The 15,357-nt window shown below is 48.6% G+C and overlaps 7 protein-coding genes across 7 annotated transcripts; 4 read left to right on the top strand and 3 right to left on the bottom strand.

Moving 5' to 3' along the window:
- Window positions 1-192: 192 nt before the first annotated feature.
- On the bottom strand, window positions 193-2,031 carry N7455_001080 (Zn(II)2Cys6 transcription factor; the record flags this gene model as incomplete). The annotated part of the gene is made up of 1 exon (XM_065603937.1): window positions 193-2,031. One exon carries the CDS (start codon window positions 2,029-2,031, stop codon window positions 193-195), a length of 1,839 nt encoding a protein of 612 aa, XP_065462428.1.
- A 1,555-nt stretch (window positions 2,032-3,586) lies between these two features.
- On the top strand, window positions 3,587-4,846 carry N7455_001079 (purine-nucleoside phosphorylase; the record flags this gene model as incomplete). The annotated part of the gene is made up of 2 exons (XM_040951501.1): window positions 3,587-3,715; window positions 3,770-4,846. The coding sequence occupies 2 exons, from the start codon at window positions 3,587-3,589 to the stop codon at window positions 4,844-4,846; spliced, it is 1,206 nt and encodes a 401-aa protein (XP_040817770.1).
- A 139-nt stretch (window positions 4,847-4,985) lies between these two features.
- On the bottom strand, window positions 4,986-6,328 carry N7455_001078 (SGNH/GDSL hydrolase family protein; the record flags this gene model as incomplete). The annotated part of the gene is made up of 4 exons (XM_040951763.2): window positions 4,986-5,562; window positions 5,610-5,720; window positions 5,788-6,224; window positions 6,284-6,328. The coding sequence occupies 4 exons, from the start codon at window positions 6,326-6,328 to the stop codon at window positions 4,986-4,988; spliced, it is 1,170 nt and encodes a 389-aa protein (XP_040817918.2).
- Window positions 6,329-7,774: 1,446 nt separating this feature from the next.
- N7455_001077 (putative MFS transporter) lies at window positions 7,775-9,410 on the top strand (the record flags this gene model as incomplete). Its single annotated transcript, XM_040952021.2, has 3 exons — window positions 7,775-7,982; window positions 8,034-8,096; window positions 8,152-9,410. 3 exons carry the CDS (start codon window positions 7,775-7,777, stop codon window positions 9,408-9,410), a joined length of 1,530 nt encoding a protein of 509 aa, XP_040818476.1.
- An 812-nt stretch (window positions 9,411-10,222) lies between these two features.
- Window positions 10,223-10,411, top strand: N7455_001076 (uncharacterized protein; the record flags this gene model as incomplete). Its single annotated transcript, XM_065603936.1, has 1 exon — window positions 10,223-10,411. The coding sequence occupies one exon, from the start codon at window positions 10,223-10,225 to the stop codon at window positions 10,409-10,411; it is 189 nt and encodes a 62-aa protein (XP_065462427.1).
- A 2,827-nt stretch (window positions 10,412-13,238) lies between these two features.
- On the top strand, window positions 13,239-13,811 carry N7455_001075 (cupin domain-containing protein; the record flags this gene model as incomplete). Its single annotated transcript, XM_040951424.1, has 1 exon — window positions 13,239-13,811. One exon carries the CDS (start codon window positions 13,239-13,241, stop codon window positions 13,809-13,811), a length of 573 nt encoding a protein of 190 aa, XP_040818653.1.
- Window positions 13,812-13,876: 65 nt separating this feature from the next.
- Window positions 13,877-15,050, bottom strand: N7455_001074 (zinc-dependent alcohol dehydrogenase family protein; the record flags this gene model as incomplete). The annotated part of the gene is made up of 2 exons (XM_065603935.1): window positions 13,877-14,346; window positions 14,408-15,050. The coding sequence occupies 2 exons, from the start codon at window positions 15,048-15,050 to the stop codon at window positions 13,877-13,879; spliced, it is 1,113 nt and encodes a 370-aa protein (XP_065462426.1).
- Window positions 15,051-15,357: the final 307 nt, after the last annotated feature.

The raw sequence follows: 15,357 nt of genomic DNA, 5'->3' as shown, positions 1-15,357 counted from the left end.
CGCTGCAATCACGACGGTTCAGCGTCTCGGTAAGGCATTCTTGGGTATCATGCTAAGACATATATGCATAAATGCCCTGTTTATCGGGCTTATGCAGGGTATTTAGCCAGCTTCAGGTTGTTTGTAGAGAAAAACACATTTTTCTCTCTTATAAATCTCATACAGATCAATCAGTACTCGCGGTAGTGATTCTCACATTCCAAATTCATAGCCGTAATTCGGGGGAGACATTTCACGTGAGACATGGAACCTGCCAAAATACGGCAAGGGGAAGTTCATCTTCTGATCTTCGATGGTGGACTGAGTGTTACTGTTTTCGGGGGTTTCGGGGGTTTCGGGGTCCAACCATGTAAGATATTCGGCTCCGTCGGCTGCATACTCCTCCATGCGTACCAATGTAGATAGTATTTTCACATAGGACTGGGTCAGGCTGTCTTTATGGACGCCAGAAATCTCTTCCATAACATGAATCACATCATCAATGACTGCCAAGTCTCTAGGACGCTGGTGCTCTAACACATTTTCTGTCTTGAGGCGATGCCCATCAATGTGTATTAGAAGGAGACACAATGCAGAAGAAAACGCCTTCTCCATGAAGCCAAGGTATGGAATCTGCTGGAAGGCGTTACGGAACATGCCAAAGTGAGCAAGGACTTCGCGACTTGCGCAGAGTACGGCCATTTTGCTGTACATGTGGTTAGGCGACGAACGGGCCACTGTTTGACGATGAGCTGTTGATTCCAAGCGCAGATGTTCTAGGAGATACGGCTGATGAAGGGAAACCACCAGGTAGAACTGATGTATCTGTGTCAGGACCCGAGTAAACTGTTCCGGCGAGTTCACATCTAGAATACCATCGCCTAGCGACGGCGAAGCCCACCAGCGCGCAGGCGGTATGCGACTGGCCTTTTTAAGTTGGAGATCGATATCTTGTGTCTCTTGGTATTCATCGACGGGGGTTTCCTGTAACTCGTGTTGGCATCCATCGCGTTTCTGCATGCGGAGATTCCTAGCAATGATCCTGCCTGCGACCATAACATGAATGCGCTCCAACTGATCAGACCACTGGTCAGCCACAACCGGCCGTGTACGGGTGAGCGGACAGTCCACATCAACAAAAGGAAGTCCCAGCATAAGGGATAGAAAACGATCGCTGTAGGCTAAACGGAACCATATGGATTCCGCACGGTTGGTAGCCTCATGCTTCCGACATGGGAGGCCTAGCAAGCCGGCGATGCCTAACGCACGACGAAAGAGAAGCCAGGCATTCCGGAGACTACCGACGCGAAGATGAAAGTGGGCCTCTAAGACAAGAGTCTCTAAGCCATCGAGAGAGTTGACGAGTAAGTCCTGCGAGGTGATATAGCGAGACGCGACGCCGATAAAATAATGTGCCATATGCTGACTCGGCTGGTCAAACCGGAGGTCTAGCAAGTTCTGCGTCGGCTGTTGTAAACATAGGGCAAGTTGGATGATCCTCTTTGCAAGGTGCACTGGCTGATCGGAGTCCAATGGGGATCGGTGGTCGACCCGAGTAGGTGTAGTTGAGCAGACTAACAAATGAAATGGTCGAACATGGAGCGGGTTGCGATCCAGAATTCGCTTAAGAACGACAGCAGACGGAAGTAATGACTGAACATGGCTTAGGGAGCCTCTCTCGGGTGCGACATCTTTGTTTGGTATCGCCCTGGAATCTACGGTATCGATAAACGAATCTTTGTTCACCTGCTGGCTAACTGGTGATGTTTGGGAGGGTGGAAGGGCTCCTCGGTGCTGTACGAGCTTCGCCACTAGAGCCTCCACGTGGTCAAGGCGCCGTTCCACGTCTTGATAGCCTATGCCGTGAGGGTTAGGGCACTCCTGGCTTATGCACCAGGTTCCCTTGCGCTGACAAAATGCACATATCGTTGCCGATGACGAGGTGAACTGGCATCGAATCTTACGATTCTTACATTCCCAGCAGCTGAAAGTGCCCTTCCGGATCTTTTGGCGCTTCTGTGCCGGCTCGAGAGAGGAGGATAGGGAACTCATAACGGTGTAGTTATCTCATATGCAAGGTTTTTGAGAAAGCTGTTCTTTTAGGTACATATGGGTTTCTCGATAATGGGGGGTCTAGTGGGAGGTGGAGGTGCTGTCCGCATCAATGGAAATGATTGGCTGATGTCGAGTCCTTTAAGCGATTCTTACTAATTTGATATAGCGCCACATTCGAGTGCAAAAGGCCAGCCAAAACCTAGGTAACAATCTCTTGCGCCCTATATATCTCGAAATATGATTTCATCAGGAAGGCCGATATGTCCGATGTGCTTTGGTCGAGTCCGCAAAAGTACTTGACCACACACACACCGCCTCCATCCGGACTAGGTCACTTTAGTCTGAGAAGCAAAAGAAAACAAAACCAAATACCAGATCTTCTTCCACGTGCGTAGCGGAGATTCATAAAAGGTACGAGTTCTAGCCGGATTTGGCAAAATCATAACAACGGCTGCATGACTCCAATGCGGTAGCCATGGGCGCCATTGCGGGGTCTAGTGTGCCTTGAACGGTAGAGAGGGTGCATTGAGATGCGAATAAAGTGATATCAAGTGTCAAGCTGGATAGACGCGTAATTTACTTCCAGTTGTAAAAGGTGCAACCTTTGAGCACATGGTCCCAGAGACATTGCTCCTTGGACGAGGCCCGGGGCAACTGTGCAAGACACCACTCGTTTCATCTATTGCTTGTTTTCTCTTCTGATGAGGATATGGTGTGGATACTTACTGTTCCGAGCAGAGTCAATCCAACTATCACAGCCGGGCAAGGTACCTGATCCAGCCGTTTAGAAAAAGAAAAACAAAATCGAACAGATTCCACAACTCAGCCATACTACTTTTGCTTAGACACAGAAGGGCAGGTTTCCCAACTCTCCCGCAGGCCTCCGGAAACCTTGGTGATCTTATCTTACGCTCTTCTTCTTCTTCTTCTTCTTCTTCTTCTTATCACCCAACACAGCAGGTGGATCCCGGATATGGCATAGATGCCGTGTTCGATGAACACGATATTTCGAGTAGAATGACAATTGACAGGGACGAGCTCAGCTCATACAACGCGAGTACCAACTATCTCTCCGCAATTTCCAACGGCAAAATCACCTGGGGAAAAAAAAAACTCGAGATCTTTCCCAACGTTTTACCACACCTATACCTGGAGTGGGCCCCGGCAAGCTCCGATGCTTAACAGCAACTGTCATCAGAAGAAATTATTGTGGAATCGCATACCGATCGACCCACACTCAAGTGTAAAGAGCCAGTTATAAACCAGGTATCAATCTCCTGTGTTCTCCATACATCTCGCACGAATAAAATGTCTTCAATATGGCCGATAGGAGAATCTCCGGTGATTCTTGGCTGAGGTACTCCAACTTGCTCCACGTTCTGATGTTGATCTTGCCCTAATCAGGTACCGATACATCCATTGATCGGCGATGGTTCCTCCGTAGCGTGAAAGACGCAAAGGTTACAAAATCTTCACGATTTTACAAATAAAAGGCCGCAGCATACGCAGGAATAGAGTTCCAATTGCAATTACAACTGTAACTTTCCTCACCATGCGCCTCCTTCAAACTTTGACAGCCTCGTTGCTGCTCACTGGCAGCCCACTATGCGCCGGAGCTACTGGGACCCCCCAGAAGGGTCACCATGGAGCAATTGCTCCCAAGGTGTTCATTGTGTCAATGGTATGCGCTTCCGCCGAAAAAAAAAAAGTTAATCTCGCTAATATCTTATCACAGTTCGCACCTGAAGCCGAAGCTTGGTGGAACATCCCCGAATTCGACTTGTTCGCTCACAACATCACCATTCCCGGTCTCTCGCCTCTGTTCCCAGACGTGTACTGCACCGAAGACTATGATGTTTGCCAGCTCGTGACTGGAGAAGGCGAGATCAATGCCGCTGCCACTGTCACTTCCGTTGCTTTCTCCCCAATCTTCGATCTCACGCAAACCTACTTCTTCGTCGCGGGCATTGCCGGCGTCAGCCCCAAGAAAGCCACCACTGGATCCGCGACCTTTGCTCGGTACGCCATCCAGGTCGCCTTGCAGTACGAAATCGATCTTCGCGAGCTTCCCAGCAACTATACCACCGGCTATATCGCGCAAGGCACCGAATTCCCAGGCCAGTACCCAACCAGCATTTACGGCACGGAAGTCTTCGAGGTGAACGCCGACCTGCGCACAATTGCCGCCGATTTCGCGCGCAAGGCAAACCTCTCCGATTCCGCCACTGCCCAGGCCTACCGCGCCCGCTACAAGACCCCCAGTGGGAAGTACAAGGCTGCCACTTTGCCCCCTAGTGTTGTTGAGTGTGACGTCGCAACCTCCGATGTGTACTTCAGCGGCAATATCCTCGGCTCGGCTTTCGAAAACACCACCAAGGTGTTGACTAATGGAACTGGCGAATATTGCTCAACCGCACAGGAGGATAACGCCACCTTCGAAGTCCTGCTCCGGTCCTCGATCCACAAGCTGACTGATTTCTCTCGCATTATCGTGATGCGCACTGCGTCGGACTTCGATCGCCCCTACCCCGGTGCTTCGGCGACCTACAATCTCTTCCAATCCTCAGAGCAGGGCGCATTCGAGCCCGCTATTAAGAATCTCTATGTTGCTGGTATCAAGGTCGTCGAAGGTATTCTGGACGGGTGGGATGCCACCTTTGCTGCTGGTGTCAAGGCCAACAACTACATCGGTGATATCTTCGGTTCTCTGGGCGGTGATCCGGACTTTGGTCCTGGACGCAAGCAGGCTCTTGTCGCTGGTGGCGCTTACAAAAAGCGCAGCCTTCAGAACAACTTCAAGCGTCGTATTTAAGATACTCTGTCTTTCTATCGGAAAGTTTAAAGCTTTAATTTGTTCATGATACGAAAATTATGTACTTATATTTGCATCTGTGAATAACAGTCTTGGAATCATTTTTCTTTCATTGGTATTTCAGAATAATCATCTGAATTCACTCGAATACCCCGAGAGGGAAATAATCAGCCAATGCTTGATACCCCGCCACATTAGGATGAAGATGGTCTCCTGAATCATACTTTTCCAGCAACTGAGATGGCGCGTCTGGGTCCCTCAATACCCGGTCAAAGTCCAGGACCGCATCAAATACGCCACTTTGCCGGATAAATTCATTAATTCGTTGACGAGTCCCCTCCCGCTCAGTACTTGAGTAAGGCTGCACATAGTCGGAGGTCGCCGACGATCCGAATGGCGTGATAGTAGCTCCAAATACCGGAATACCCAAGGCATGCACCCGTGTCGCGATCTGTTTATATGCCGCAACAAGTTTCTTCTCAATTTCCACCTGCGTGGCTGCATCGCTATTAGCTCCGCCAATATCATTGACACCTTCGAAGATCATCGCATATTGCACTCCTGATTGCGCTAAGACGTCCCTGTCAAGACGGCTGATCACATTTGGACCAAGGCCATCTTGTAGAATACGGTTTCCCCCGGCAGCCTGGTTGAGAATGGCGATATTTGATGTGGGGTTGTGCTTTTCCATTCTTGCTAGCAACAGATCCGGCCAACTACATTCATAAGTCATAAACCATGCATCGCAGGACGGTCCACTTACCGATCATTGCCATTTGTAGTGCTTCCTCGCCCATCGGTGATGCTGTCGCCAATGATAGCGAAGCTACTAGCCTCAGAAGGGAGCCAAGCCTCGATTCCACTGATAAAGTACCTAAGATAGGGGTCAGATGCAGATTCGCATTCCAGGGAATCAGAAGGCTTATAGGAGAAATACTCACCAATGGTCCGTGCTTTGAACAGATGAATCTGTGAGGTTCTCTGCGCCAGTCCAATCCCCAAAAGCGAGGTATGAAGTCGTTCTACTTCCGGGATGGCCAGTAATAGAGAAGCCTTGCTGTCCCTCTGCGAGATATATGTTGATCATGAGAGCCGATTGAGCCTTCACAGGGAACTTTATTGGGTCAGACACGACCAGACCACCATTTGGGATGTTCACATCCGGGCCTCCATTGAAGAACACAGTTTTCAATGTCTCTGTCTGTAGACCACTAACTCCGACCTGCTGGCTCGCCGGTAGACCGATAGTCACATTGGTGACCTTGAGCTCGTTTAGCCCAAATGTATTACTGAGTCGAATACGGATCTCCTGTGCGGCTAATGAAACCTGGAGGGTTTGACGAATGGTAGTATTACTGAACACAGCGGTGGATCCATTCTGTACCCCGCAGTTAGTACCGAAGCATTGGTTGCCCCTGGCAATGATATCCAACATACGAATGGAGCAGGAGGTAGGTTAGCAGGCTCGACCAACTGGGGCATAGTGGTCCATATATTCACCCAGTGCGAGTCTTCTGTGTTGCCATCATAGCTTCTCCGGGCTAGCAAAGGGAAGGAAGATGCTAAGTGGACACACAGAGCGATTAGAAATATAGATCTGAGTTGAAACATAGTCACAGTTGTGGCAGGTAGTCGATCAACTGGTACAAGAATGACCTTTCCCCTCATATTTGAAATCGATATTCAATTTGCAATTTATAGCCTGATGATTGTCCGGATAATGTGGGTAAATTCTGTCCAAATTTTGGCTACTCTATTTCCCCGCTGCATATCCTCCACGCAAAGACACATTGCGGGGAAGTGGTTAAATAAAGCTATGGACTCCTTTCGGCGGCATCCTGGATAATTGGGTAAATGTCAACAACTTGAAGAATAATAGTCGTAGATGTAGAAAAAGAAAGTTGTGCCTGTGGTCTATGCTCTACCCAATGCCTCGGGTCAATGCTATCTCCGCTCAGGCCGCGATAACATCCACGTGCACCCCGGGGTCTGTCTGCATGAAGACCTCGGGGGTGACTATTAGTCTTATTTAGAAACCACATTCGAGATTAGTAATAGGTTGATTGACATTTACTCGGACTTCTTGGCTTGAGTGTTGACAATGGGTGAAGTATATATAAACCTCGAGATTCTCAAGGTTAGGTACTGTTTAACTTAGGCATAAGACGGAGGTGGTTCGAATTGGGCCTGAAAATGGAATTGACAACGCCGGGATGATTGCGCTGCCTCATGGCAAGGAATATATCGATGGCCCTCAAAGGAAAGATATAGAACTTCAAATAAAGTTCAAGTCCCTGATGAAAATTCTTTTTTTTTTCTGGGGAATTTCCCTGTCAAACCTGCTGTCATATTCCAAGATGGTGGCTTCATGTAGAGGAGTTAATAGGCTTAAATGTGATGAGGTCATGCGACGGATGTAACCCTACTTTGCTCGCCGGAATGGGGGATACACCGCTAATTTTACAGCTTCTAGATCTTCTAACTATGCATGGAAATATCTAGAAGAATTAGAACGAAAATAAACCGGTGAGACACTATCTGCATGGGATATCAAGGGAGAGAAAGGGGCATTTATCTAGAATACAAGCATAGACTATCTGCGATATAGGATTCAGATCAAGCTCGCGGGAAGTACTTACCTCTTTTCCCCGCAGATAAGCCTCTAAACAGCCCGAAAGGCCGAATGCGGCCATCGCAGGGCGATCTTTGCCTGTTAAGCTGAACCTTTCCATGATGCGGAGAAACGTGGGGGTGATATCCGTGCATGGGCGATGCAACATTCTCCTTATCTAGTAGAGCAAGGGATGTCACCTCGCTTTTGATAAGAGCAAGCCCGCATCTGGAGCTTTAAAACTTGGAACTTTGACAGGTCGTGCACCAACTTGGCCCTTTCTGTATTTCTTTTGTCTATAACACCTTGGATACAACATGTCGAGTTCAGCGCGCGCATCGTCGCCTGATGGCACGGTGAAGAAAACGGACACAATGGGCACTGTTGAAGAGCCCAACACGCTGAAAGGTTATGGCTCCGTCCCGGGTGTGATGGATGAGGTGACCCGAGTTGTCGACCACAAGGCTGAACGGCGTCTCTGTCGGAAGTTTGACTATCGCCTGCTCCCTATCCTAGCGGTTATGTGTAAGTTTACTCAATTCTGGGTTGGTCATGCGGATAACTGACTAGCGACAGACCTATTCAATGCCCTAGACAAAGGAAATCTGGGAAATGCAGAAACCGATGGAATGAGCAAGGGTATGTGAGATCCTCGATCTAAGTGGCAGGCATTTAAGACTAATTGAATGGTTAGACTTGAACTTCAAGCCGAATGAGTACAATCTGCTGTTATCGATCTTCTTTGTTCCATTCGTGATATTTGCACCGCCCTTCTCAATGCTTGGAAAGAAATTCAGTCCAGCGCGCGTACTTCCAATCCTGATGTTCTCATTTGGTTCGTTGACGATGCTCTCTTCGGCCGCCTACAATTTCAGTGGCATGTTCGCCTTGCGCTGGTTCCTGGGTATGTCCGAGGCTGCATTCTTCCCGCTGGTCATCTACTACTTGACTACCTTCTACCGTCGTGGCGAGTTGGCTCGTCGCCTGGCTGTTTTCTACGCTGCATCGAACATCGCAAATGCTTTCTCTGGACTCATTGCGTTCGGAGTGTTCCAGATCAAGGGGTCTCATATCCCCAATTGGCGCTACCTGTTCATTATCGAGGGTGGCGTCACTGTTCTCTTCGCTATATTTGCTTTCTTCTATCTCCCACGGAGCGCCGCCGAAGCGAAGTTCTTATCCGAGGAGGAGAAGGCGCTAGCTTTCCATCGAGTTCAAGTCGACTCTAGTGCAGTGGTTAACGAGGAGTTTAGCTTCCGCGAGGCCCTCGGTATCTTCAAGCACCCCACTACATACGCTTTCTTGTGCATTGAAATCTGTCTCGGTGTGCCTTTGCAGGGTGTCGCGCTCTTCTTGCCTCAAATCGTTGGGGGATTGGGTTATGCCACTGTCAAAACCAATCTATACACCGTTGCGCCAAATGTCACAGGAGCAGTGATGCTGCTGATACTCGCCTTCTCCTCTGATTGGACCAAACTTCGATCGCCATTCATTGTTCTGGGCTTTCTGCTCACCTTCTCCGGGTTCATGATCTACGCATCCATCGACGATGTGCAGAGTGACATCCAAGTCGCCTACTTCGCAACTTTCATGATGACTTGGGGAACGTCCGCGCCATCCGTGATGCTCAGCACCTGGTATAATAACAACATCGCCCACGAGGGTCGGCGTGTACTCTTGACGAGTATCGGCGTGCCATTGGCCAACTTAATGGGCTTGGTGAGCAGCAACTTGTTCCGGAAGCAAGATGCACCCAAGTATACGCCCGCGCTGATCAGCGTGGCTGCATTCGGTGCCACTGGTGCTTGTTTGACGGCTTCTCTGGCACTCTACATGTGGCTGGATAACAAGCGACGCGATCGTAGTGATGGAGTCACGATTCGGGCGCGGGATATTCCAACGGAGCGAATGAGAGATGGGCCGGCATCTGCTGAGTTCCGATGGTTTTTGTAAAAGGAAGGTCGAAACATCACGTCTGTATTTAGTTATGCGAAATGAATATACATCTGTCCATAAGCTTCGTGTACCCTGATCTCGCTGAAACCTACAGCATGACTCATTGTTGCTAGAGCCATTTACGTAGGTACGTACCTAATCCCAAGACTAATTGCAAAGACGATCGCTGCATAGACTAGGACCTCCGTCGTTTAAGAACACCCTCTCTAGTATTTAAACCCGCCATTCTCCTCGAGCAATTAATCACATCCAGCTACTCGTTCACATGACCCACCTACCCACCTATCAGTCACGCTCTACCAGAGTAAAGTAAAAATATATTCCACGATTCGCCTTCGAAGTGCTAGGTGGGAGGTTGTGAGAACTAGTGAGCGGTAATGTCTCGAATGCTTCCCAGGCGTTGCGAGCATAGAGCCGCACCTGCGCTTCGAGACTCATGTCACTAATATCAGAGCTCACTGTGGTTTATCCTGCCAGAATCGACACATAGTTAACTAACTTGCTGGTCCAGATGGGATTACCTAAGCGGGTACAAAACCCGCCCCCGGGGCCATTGTTGTCACAACAAAGAAAAAAAGTATAATAGTCTCGCGAAGAGTTCTAATCAATAATAAAACCCCCCTTGACGCTATTGAAATTCTCGTGCAATGACTTCTAGCCACTCGGGTCCGTGATCTGGTCGCGTCTTCCATACGACAACATCGGCCTCCAAGAAGTGTTCAGGGAGGTACACTGGAGAGTCGCGGTTCTTGCCGAGACTTACCCCTTCCACCTGGTACCCCGTACCCCATACTGGACAAACCTCTAGAATGGCTACCCTTTTGCCCCGCGGATATCGTTCCGCCACTGAACACTGTTTCGACGAAGAACAAACCGAAGCGATTGTTCGAACCACCGCCTACCACCGCAGAGACTATTGTCTATCTGTCATTTGGTTCTCGCCCCGTGAACACGTCGGCATTCGCCCGTCGATAGCAACACCCTTTCAGCGGATATAAAATGTTGGAGTCGGCTCCCTCGACCGGCTACCCCTCGAGCTCTTATTTGACACATTGTACCGTCTGGACATGCATTCTCTGTTCAAATTTCGACAAATAAATCTCCGATCGAGACAACTGGTAGATTCTCTCCAGCAGTATCAGAGGGTAGTCTCTTATGGACTAAACCTCTTCTGTGCTTTGTTACGAACACGACTTGCCATCGACTTTTCTCTACTCGACTTTTACAACGCATTATGTACTAAGGCATGCAATTTTTGCGGCGAATTCGGCGGGTTTATATCCCTCCTAATTTGGAAGAGGTGCTGTTTTAATTGCCTCCAGTCGTCTTCGGAAACCCAAGTGCGGACTCTTGCCTCAGTCCGAAAGCAATTTCACATGACTAAAGCCGAATTAGACCAACTGAAGTTATTTAAGGCCTTGCCTGGAATATACTCTATGAATGAATCTGTACAAAATTCCCGCATTACGATCGTTTCTCTCCATCAGGCCACCTTGGCTTGCAGACGGCAACCGCCTAGAATTCCGCAAGCCCAATCAGCGGGCTTAGACCGCAATCAAAAAATCAACTTTATGGGGTCGTGTGCACTTCCTTATTACGACAAACAGACTTGTAGAGTGGAACGCGGGATTTCGTGTGCTGGGTGTCAACTTGGCATTGAAAAAGGTATTATCGGTACCAGTGGCACGAGATGGGGATACGAGGCTCGAGATAAAGTGTATGCGCAAGACAGCTTTTTGCAGCATTTTAAGTGGTGTAAACAGGCACAGCTCCTGTGGAGGTCGAGTGGCGAGGGTAAAAACCGGCCACCCGAGCTACCTGTGTCTGCTCGGACAGGAGGCTACTTTCGAAGAAGAGAATGACAATCATATAGAGCATTCACTAATGTATTGCAGCCACACTGCCTAGAATTGACAAAGGAGAGCCCAGAAAGCAGACATATTCCAGCTATCTCAACGTACAACACTACACTTTATTCCTCCATGATTTGTCCTATTTGATCTATGAATTTCACCTCTGCGTCTGGCTTAACCAGGTGTCTCGAACAGTAGTTGTTCGAGTTTTTGCCAAACACCTTTCTGACTGGCTGGCATTTGACGTTTGTTCCCTGGCGCTCTACGCACTGCTCGAACTCCCACTCCTTCCTGCAGCCATATGTATATTGGATATACTTTGAATCGTATATTTTGACCTATTAGGGCATCCGAAGTTAATTGGGGCTTAGATACGGGGAATAGTCTTCTCCTTACGATTTTCTGCTGTCAAACGACTTATACGTTCGCTGATGATCGGTAGAAGCGAGTATTATATAGAATAGAGCTTCACTTGTACTACCGAGAAACTTGTATGGTGGTGGAGGGCTGCTCTGAACGTTTGCTTCTTACTGATATAATAAAAGAAGAACTTGACTCGAATCTGATGGTGCTACTGTTTGAATGATACCCTAGGCGAACATTTTATATCTGCCAGGCCGAATATTGCCTCGGTTCCTGTTGGCTCAGGAAGCGCTTGGGAGCATTTGGGACTGGCGGCTCTAGCATACTGAGATAAAGACGAGGAAAGTACCACATGTGTTGCATACGTCGATTACGGTCGTCATTTGTTGTCAATTTAACTCCATTTCCTCCAAATTTAGACCTGGACCAATCAAAGATCCACCAAGAGTGGGGTTTGTAGAGAGTTTGGCGTTTCAGGTAACCGCGGAGCTAAATCACTACTGCAGAAGACTCTGTAAAGAGTTCTCCATTCGATTTAAATGCACAAGTTGCGACAACCGCTGATATGTATACCTAGGTATGTGACTAAATTAATTGAGCAAATTGCGTTGAGGCGTTTGCCGCTGAGCTGAGGCAGTGGCCGGGTCTAGACTTCCTTGGCCTAACACCGCTCGACATTCCTAACAATAGAGTATCTTACTATCTTCTTCCGAAAATAGAAAAATAGCAAGCCCAGCGGCGGTTAAGGTAATTTCAAGCATATATTATAAACTCGGCTTTCGATCATAGTGAAGGGGGCATTGACAAATATGTCTTCCTATCAACATTCAGAGAACCCAATGCATCCGGCTGTCCTCTCCATGGAAGTGGATGATGAAGATTCAATTGAAAATGTCTTAGCATGAGGAAGCGATCCAAGGGTTATCTTTGCCTATCTCATAGGTCCTAAATTTTCCCAAATTCCTTAATCTTCTGATGCACACAGATGCTAGCGAAGTGAACAATTTTACATTGTGTATTCAAGTAGTCTTCCTTTTTCTCTCTACATGCCCGTGGAGTATATCTATATCTCTCGGCCGTCTGAAACGAGCTAATTTTGAAGGTGCTTGGGGCACAAGCTAGCGGTTACAGTATATAAAATATGTGCACGAGATGGGGGAAATCAGGACTAGACCTGGTAGTGACCCTCCGGGTGGTCGATGACCTTGGACCCTCCACCCGACCCGCCGATGTAAAATAGTGGAAATTGTTATTTTTAGTTAGTTAGAGAATTATAGTTATATCTATTATCTGTACTATACATTGCTGTACACGTTGAGTTCTGTTAATGAGCCATTGGGCCCGCAGCCTTCGCCCAAAGTAGCAACCAAATTGACAATCTTTCAATTAGATCTGACGTGTTGGTTTCTTTCAAACACAGCGAAGGAATACGCGCAAGGCATTATAATTCCCATCTAGCTCACCGCTATCTGACCTGACATGCAGCCTGCCCCGCATCACGTGGATCAGGATATATAGGTAAAACCATCCGGAGGCTCACGTCGTGCTCCGTACATTGATCTGATTTTAATATCCTCACACCTCAAACCCACTTCGCATCCTATAAATAATGGCTTCCAATACCAGCCAAGTATCACCTTTGCGCCCCGTGACACGACACATCACAGGCCACAATGAGAACGGGAAAGCCATAATCCATTCCTCGACACCGGCTGAATGGGAATCACTCGAAGAAAGCAAGATGGCATTCAACGTTGTTTACACGAACCAATTCCACCCTGATCTCAATAATGATGCGGACGTCAAGACCCACGAGACCTTGACGAAGTCGGATCAGCTGGGCCTCGTGAACCCTGGTGGAAGCGTATGCCGCATTGTGGACTTCGCCCCCAACAACCTTGTTGTAGTTCACCGGACACAAAGTCTCGACTACGGCGTGGTGCTCGAAGGGCAGGTGGAAATGATCTTGGAAGACAGCGAGCCAGTCATCATGAACCGAGGGGATGTTGCGGTCCAGCGGGCTACTATGCATGGGTGGCGCAACACCAGCGAGACAGAATGGGCCCGTCTCCTGTTCGTGCTGCAGGATTGCAAGAAATTGACGGTGGGTGGGAAGGAATTGGGAGAAGATCTGGGAATTGCAGCTGGAGTGCTCAAGCCGAGTGGAAATGATCAGAACTGAGTGTTCTCACTTTTTGCTGGGATAATTTGACAATGAAATTCAATGATCTTCAGAGCTCTAACGCTCTATTGAACCTTGATGACTACCTTTCCAAAGTGGCTGCCGCTTTCCAGGAACTTGAATGCTTCTTTGGACTCGGCAAATGAAAATACCCGGTTAACTACTGGGTGAACCTGATTTGTCTCGTAGAAACGAATCATTTCTTCAAACCGATCCTTGGGACCGTTGATGATTCCTCTGAGCGTCACCGTTCGACGCAGAGTCAGAAGGTTGACGTTCAGGCGGTCCTCATCGGCATCTATCTTGCCCGAGACATAGCCAATGCAGTTGATCAATCCTCCGAAAGCGATGCAATCAAAGCTCTTCCGCAAGGTTTTGGCACCGCCAACTTCCAAGACGATATCAACGCCGTGGTTTTCAGTGATCTTCATCACTTCGACTTCCCAGTCGGGGTTAGTGCGGTAGTTGATAGTAAAATCAGCACCTAGCTCTTTAGCCTGGTCCAATTTGGCATCGGACGAGGAGGTGATAATAACTGTTTGCATAATCAGCGTTTTCGTCCTATCAACGGTAATGAATCCTATCCCATGACCCACCCTTTGCGCCAGCGGCCTTTGCAATCTGCAGTCCAGCGATAGCCACACCCCCGGTTCCCTGGAGCAAGATGTATTCGTCCTTTCCGCCGCTCTGCCCTATCGGTCGCATGCCATTGATAGACATCCACGCCGTAACTGAAGCGATAGGAAGAGTAGCCGCCTCCTCATCAGACATGAACCCAGGCGCTTTTACCAGGCCATAGTCAGGGAACACGCGGTGAGTTGCGAGGACACCATCCTGCGGCAGCCCCAGGCTCTTGGCAAGTTCCTTCTCGGTCACCTGGCCGGTTTGATGATCGGGCAGGAAAGTCGAAAGCACCCGGTCGCCGACTGTCCACTTGGTCACTCCAGATCCAATTTGCGTCACTACCCCGCACATGTCCGAACAGGGCACGATGGTGGCGTCCTGTTCGGCGGTTTTGTGATGTTTATACTCGCCATTGGTCACTTTCAAAGACTCGGTCAGCATGCCTCCTGCACGTATATTTTCGGCAGGTGATTTACCTTCCACGTCGCGGTAGTTCAGGGATACAGCACGGATCTCTACCAATACTTCGCTCGGCCCTGGTGTGGGCATTGGAGCTTCGGTCTGGCTAAGACTATCAATGCCCTTCAAGGGCGAGATCCATTGTTTAACGGCCATTTTTTTCACGACTATGGTTGAAGAACAGGCTCAATGGAAAAAGAGCGCAACAAGTTAAAGATTGAAGCTGGTTATAAATCACGTTGGAGAAATTTGGAGATATGGATCCATCCTGGAGGCCTTGGAGGTGCTGAGTAATCGAGGTACTCGACCGCCAGACTCTCTTCGGGGCACCAGGGTTGCTTTCTCTCCGTCGATGACGAAGTGGATATCTCTAAGTGCTGATTCTGACCATTTGGTCTTCTCGCACATAAGAGCACCGAAAGTCCGGCAAGCGAATATGCACAGTCCATGATATAACGTGCGG

This window comes from Penicillium solitum (genome assembly GCF_028829755.1).
Source record: "Penicillium solitum strain IBT 25940 chromosome Unknown utg000001l_segment0_segment0, whole genome shotgun sequence".
Taxonomy (NCBI): Eukaryota; Fungi; Ascomycota; class Eurotiomycetes; order Eurotiales; family Aspergillaceae; genus Penicillium; species Penicillium solitum.
This window is presented reverse-complemented; position numbering and strand designations above follow the sequence as displayed.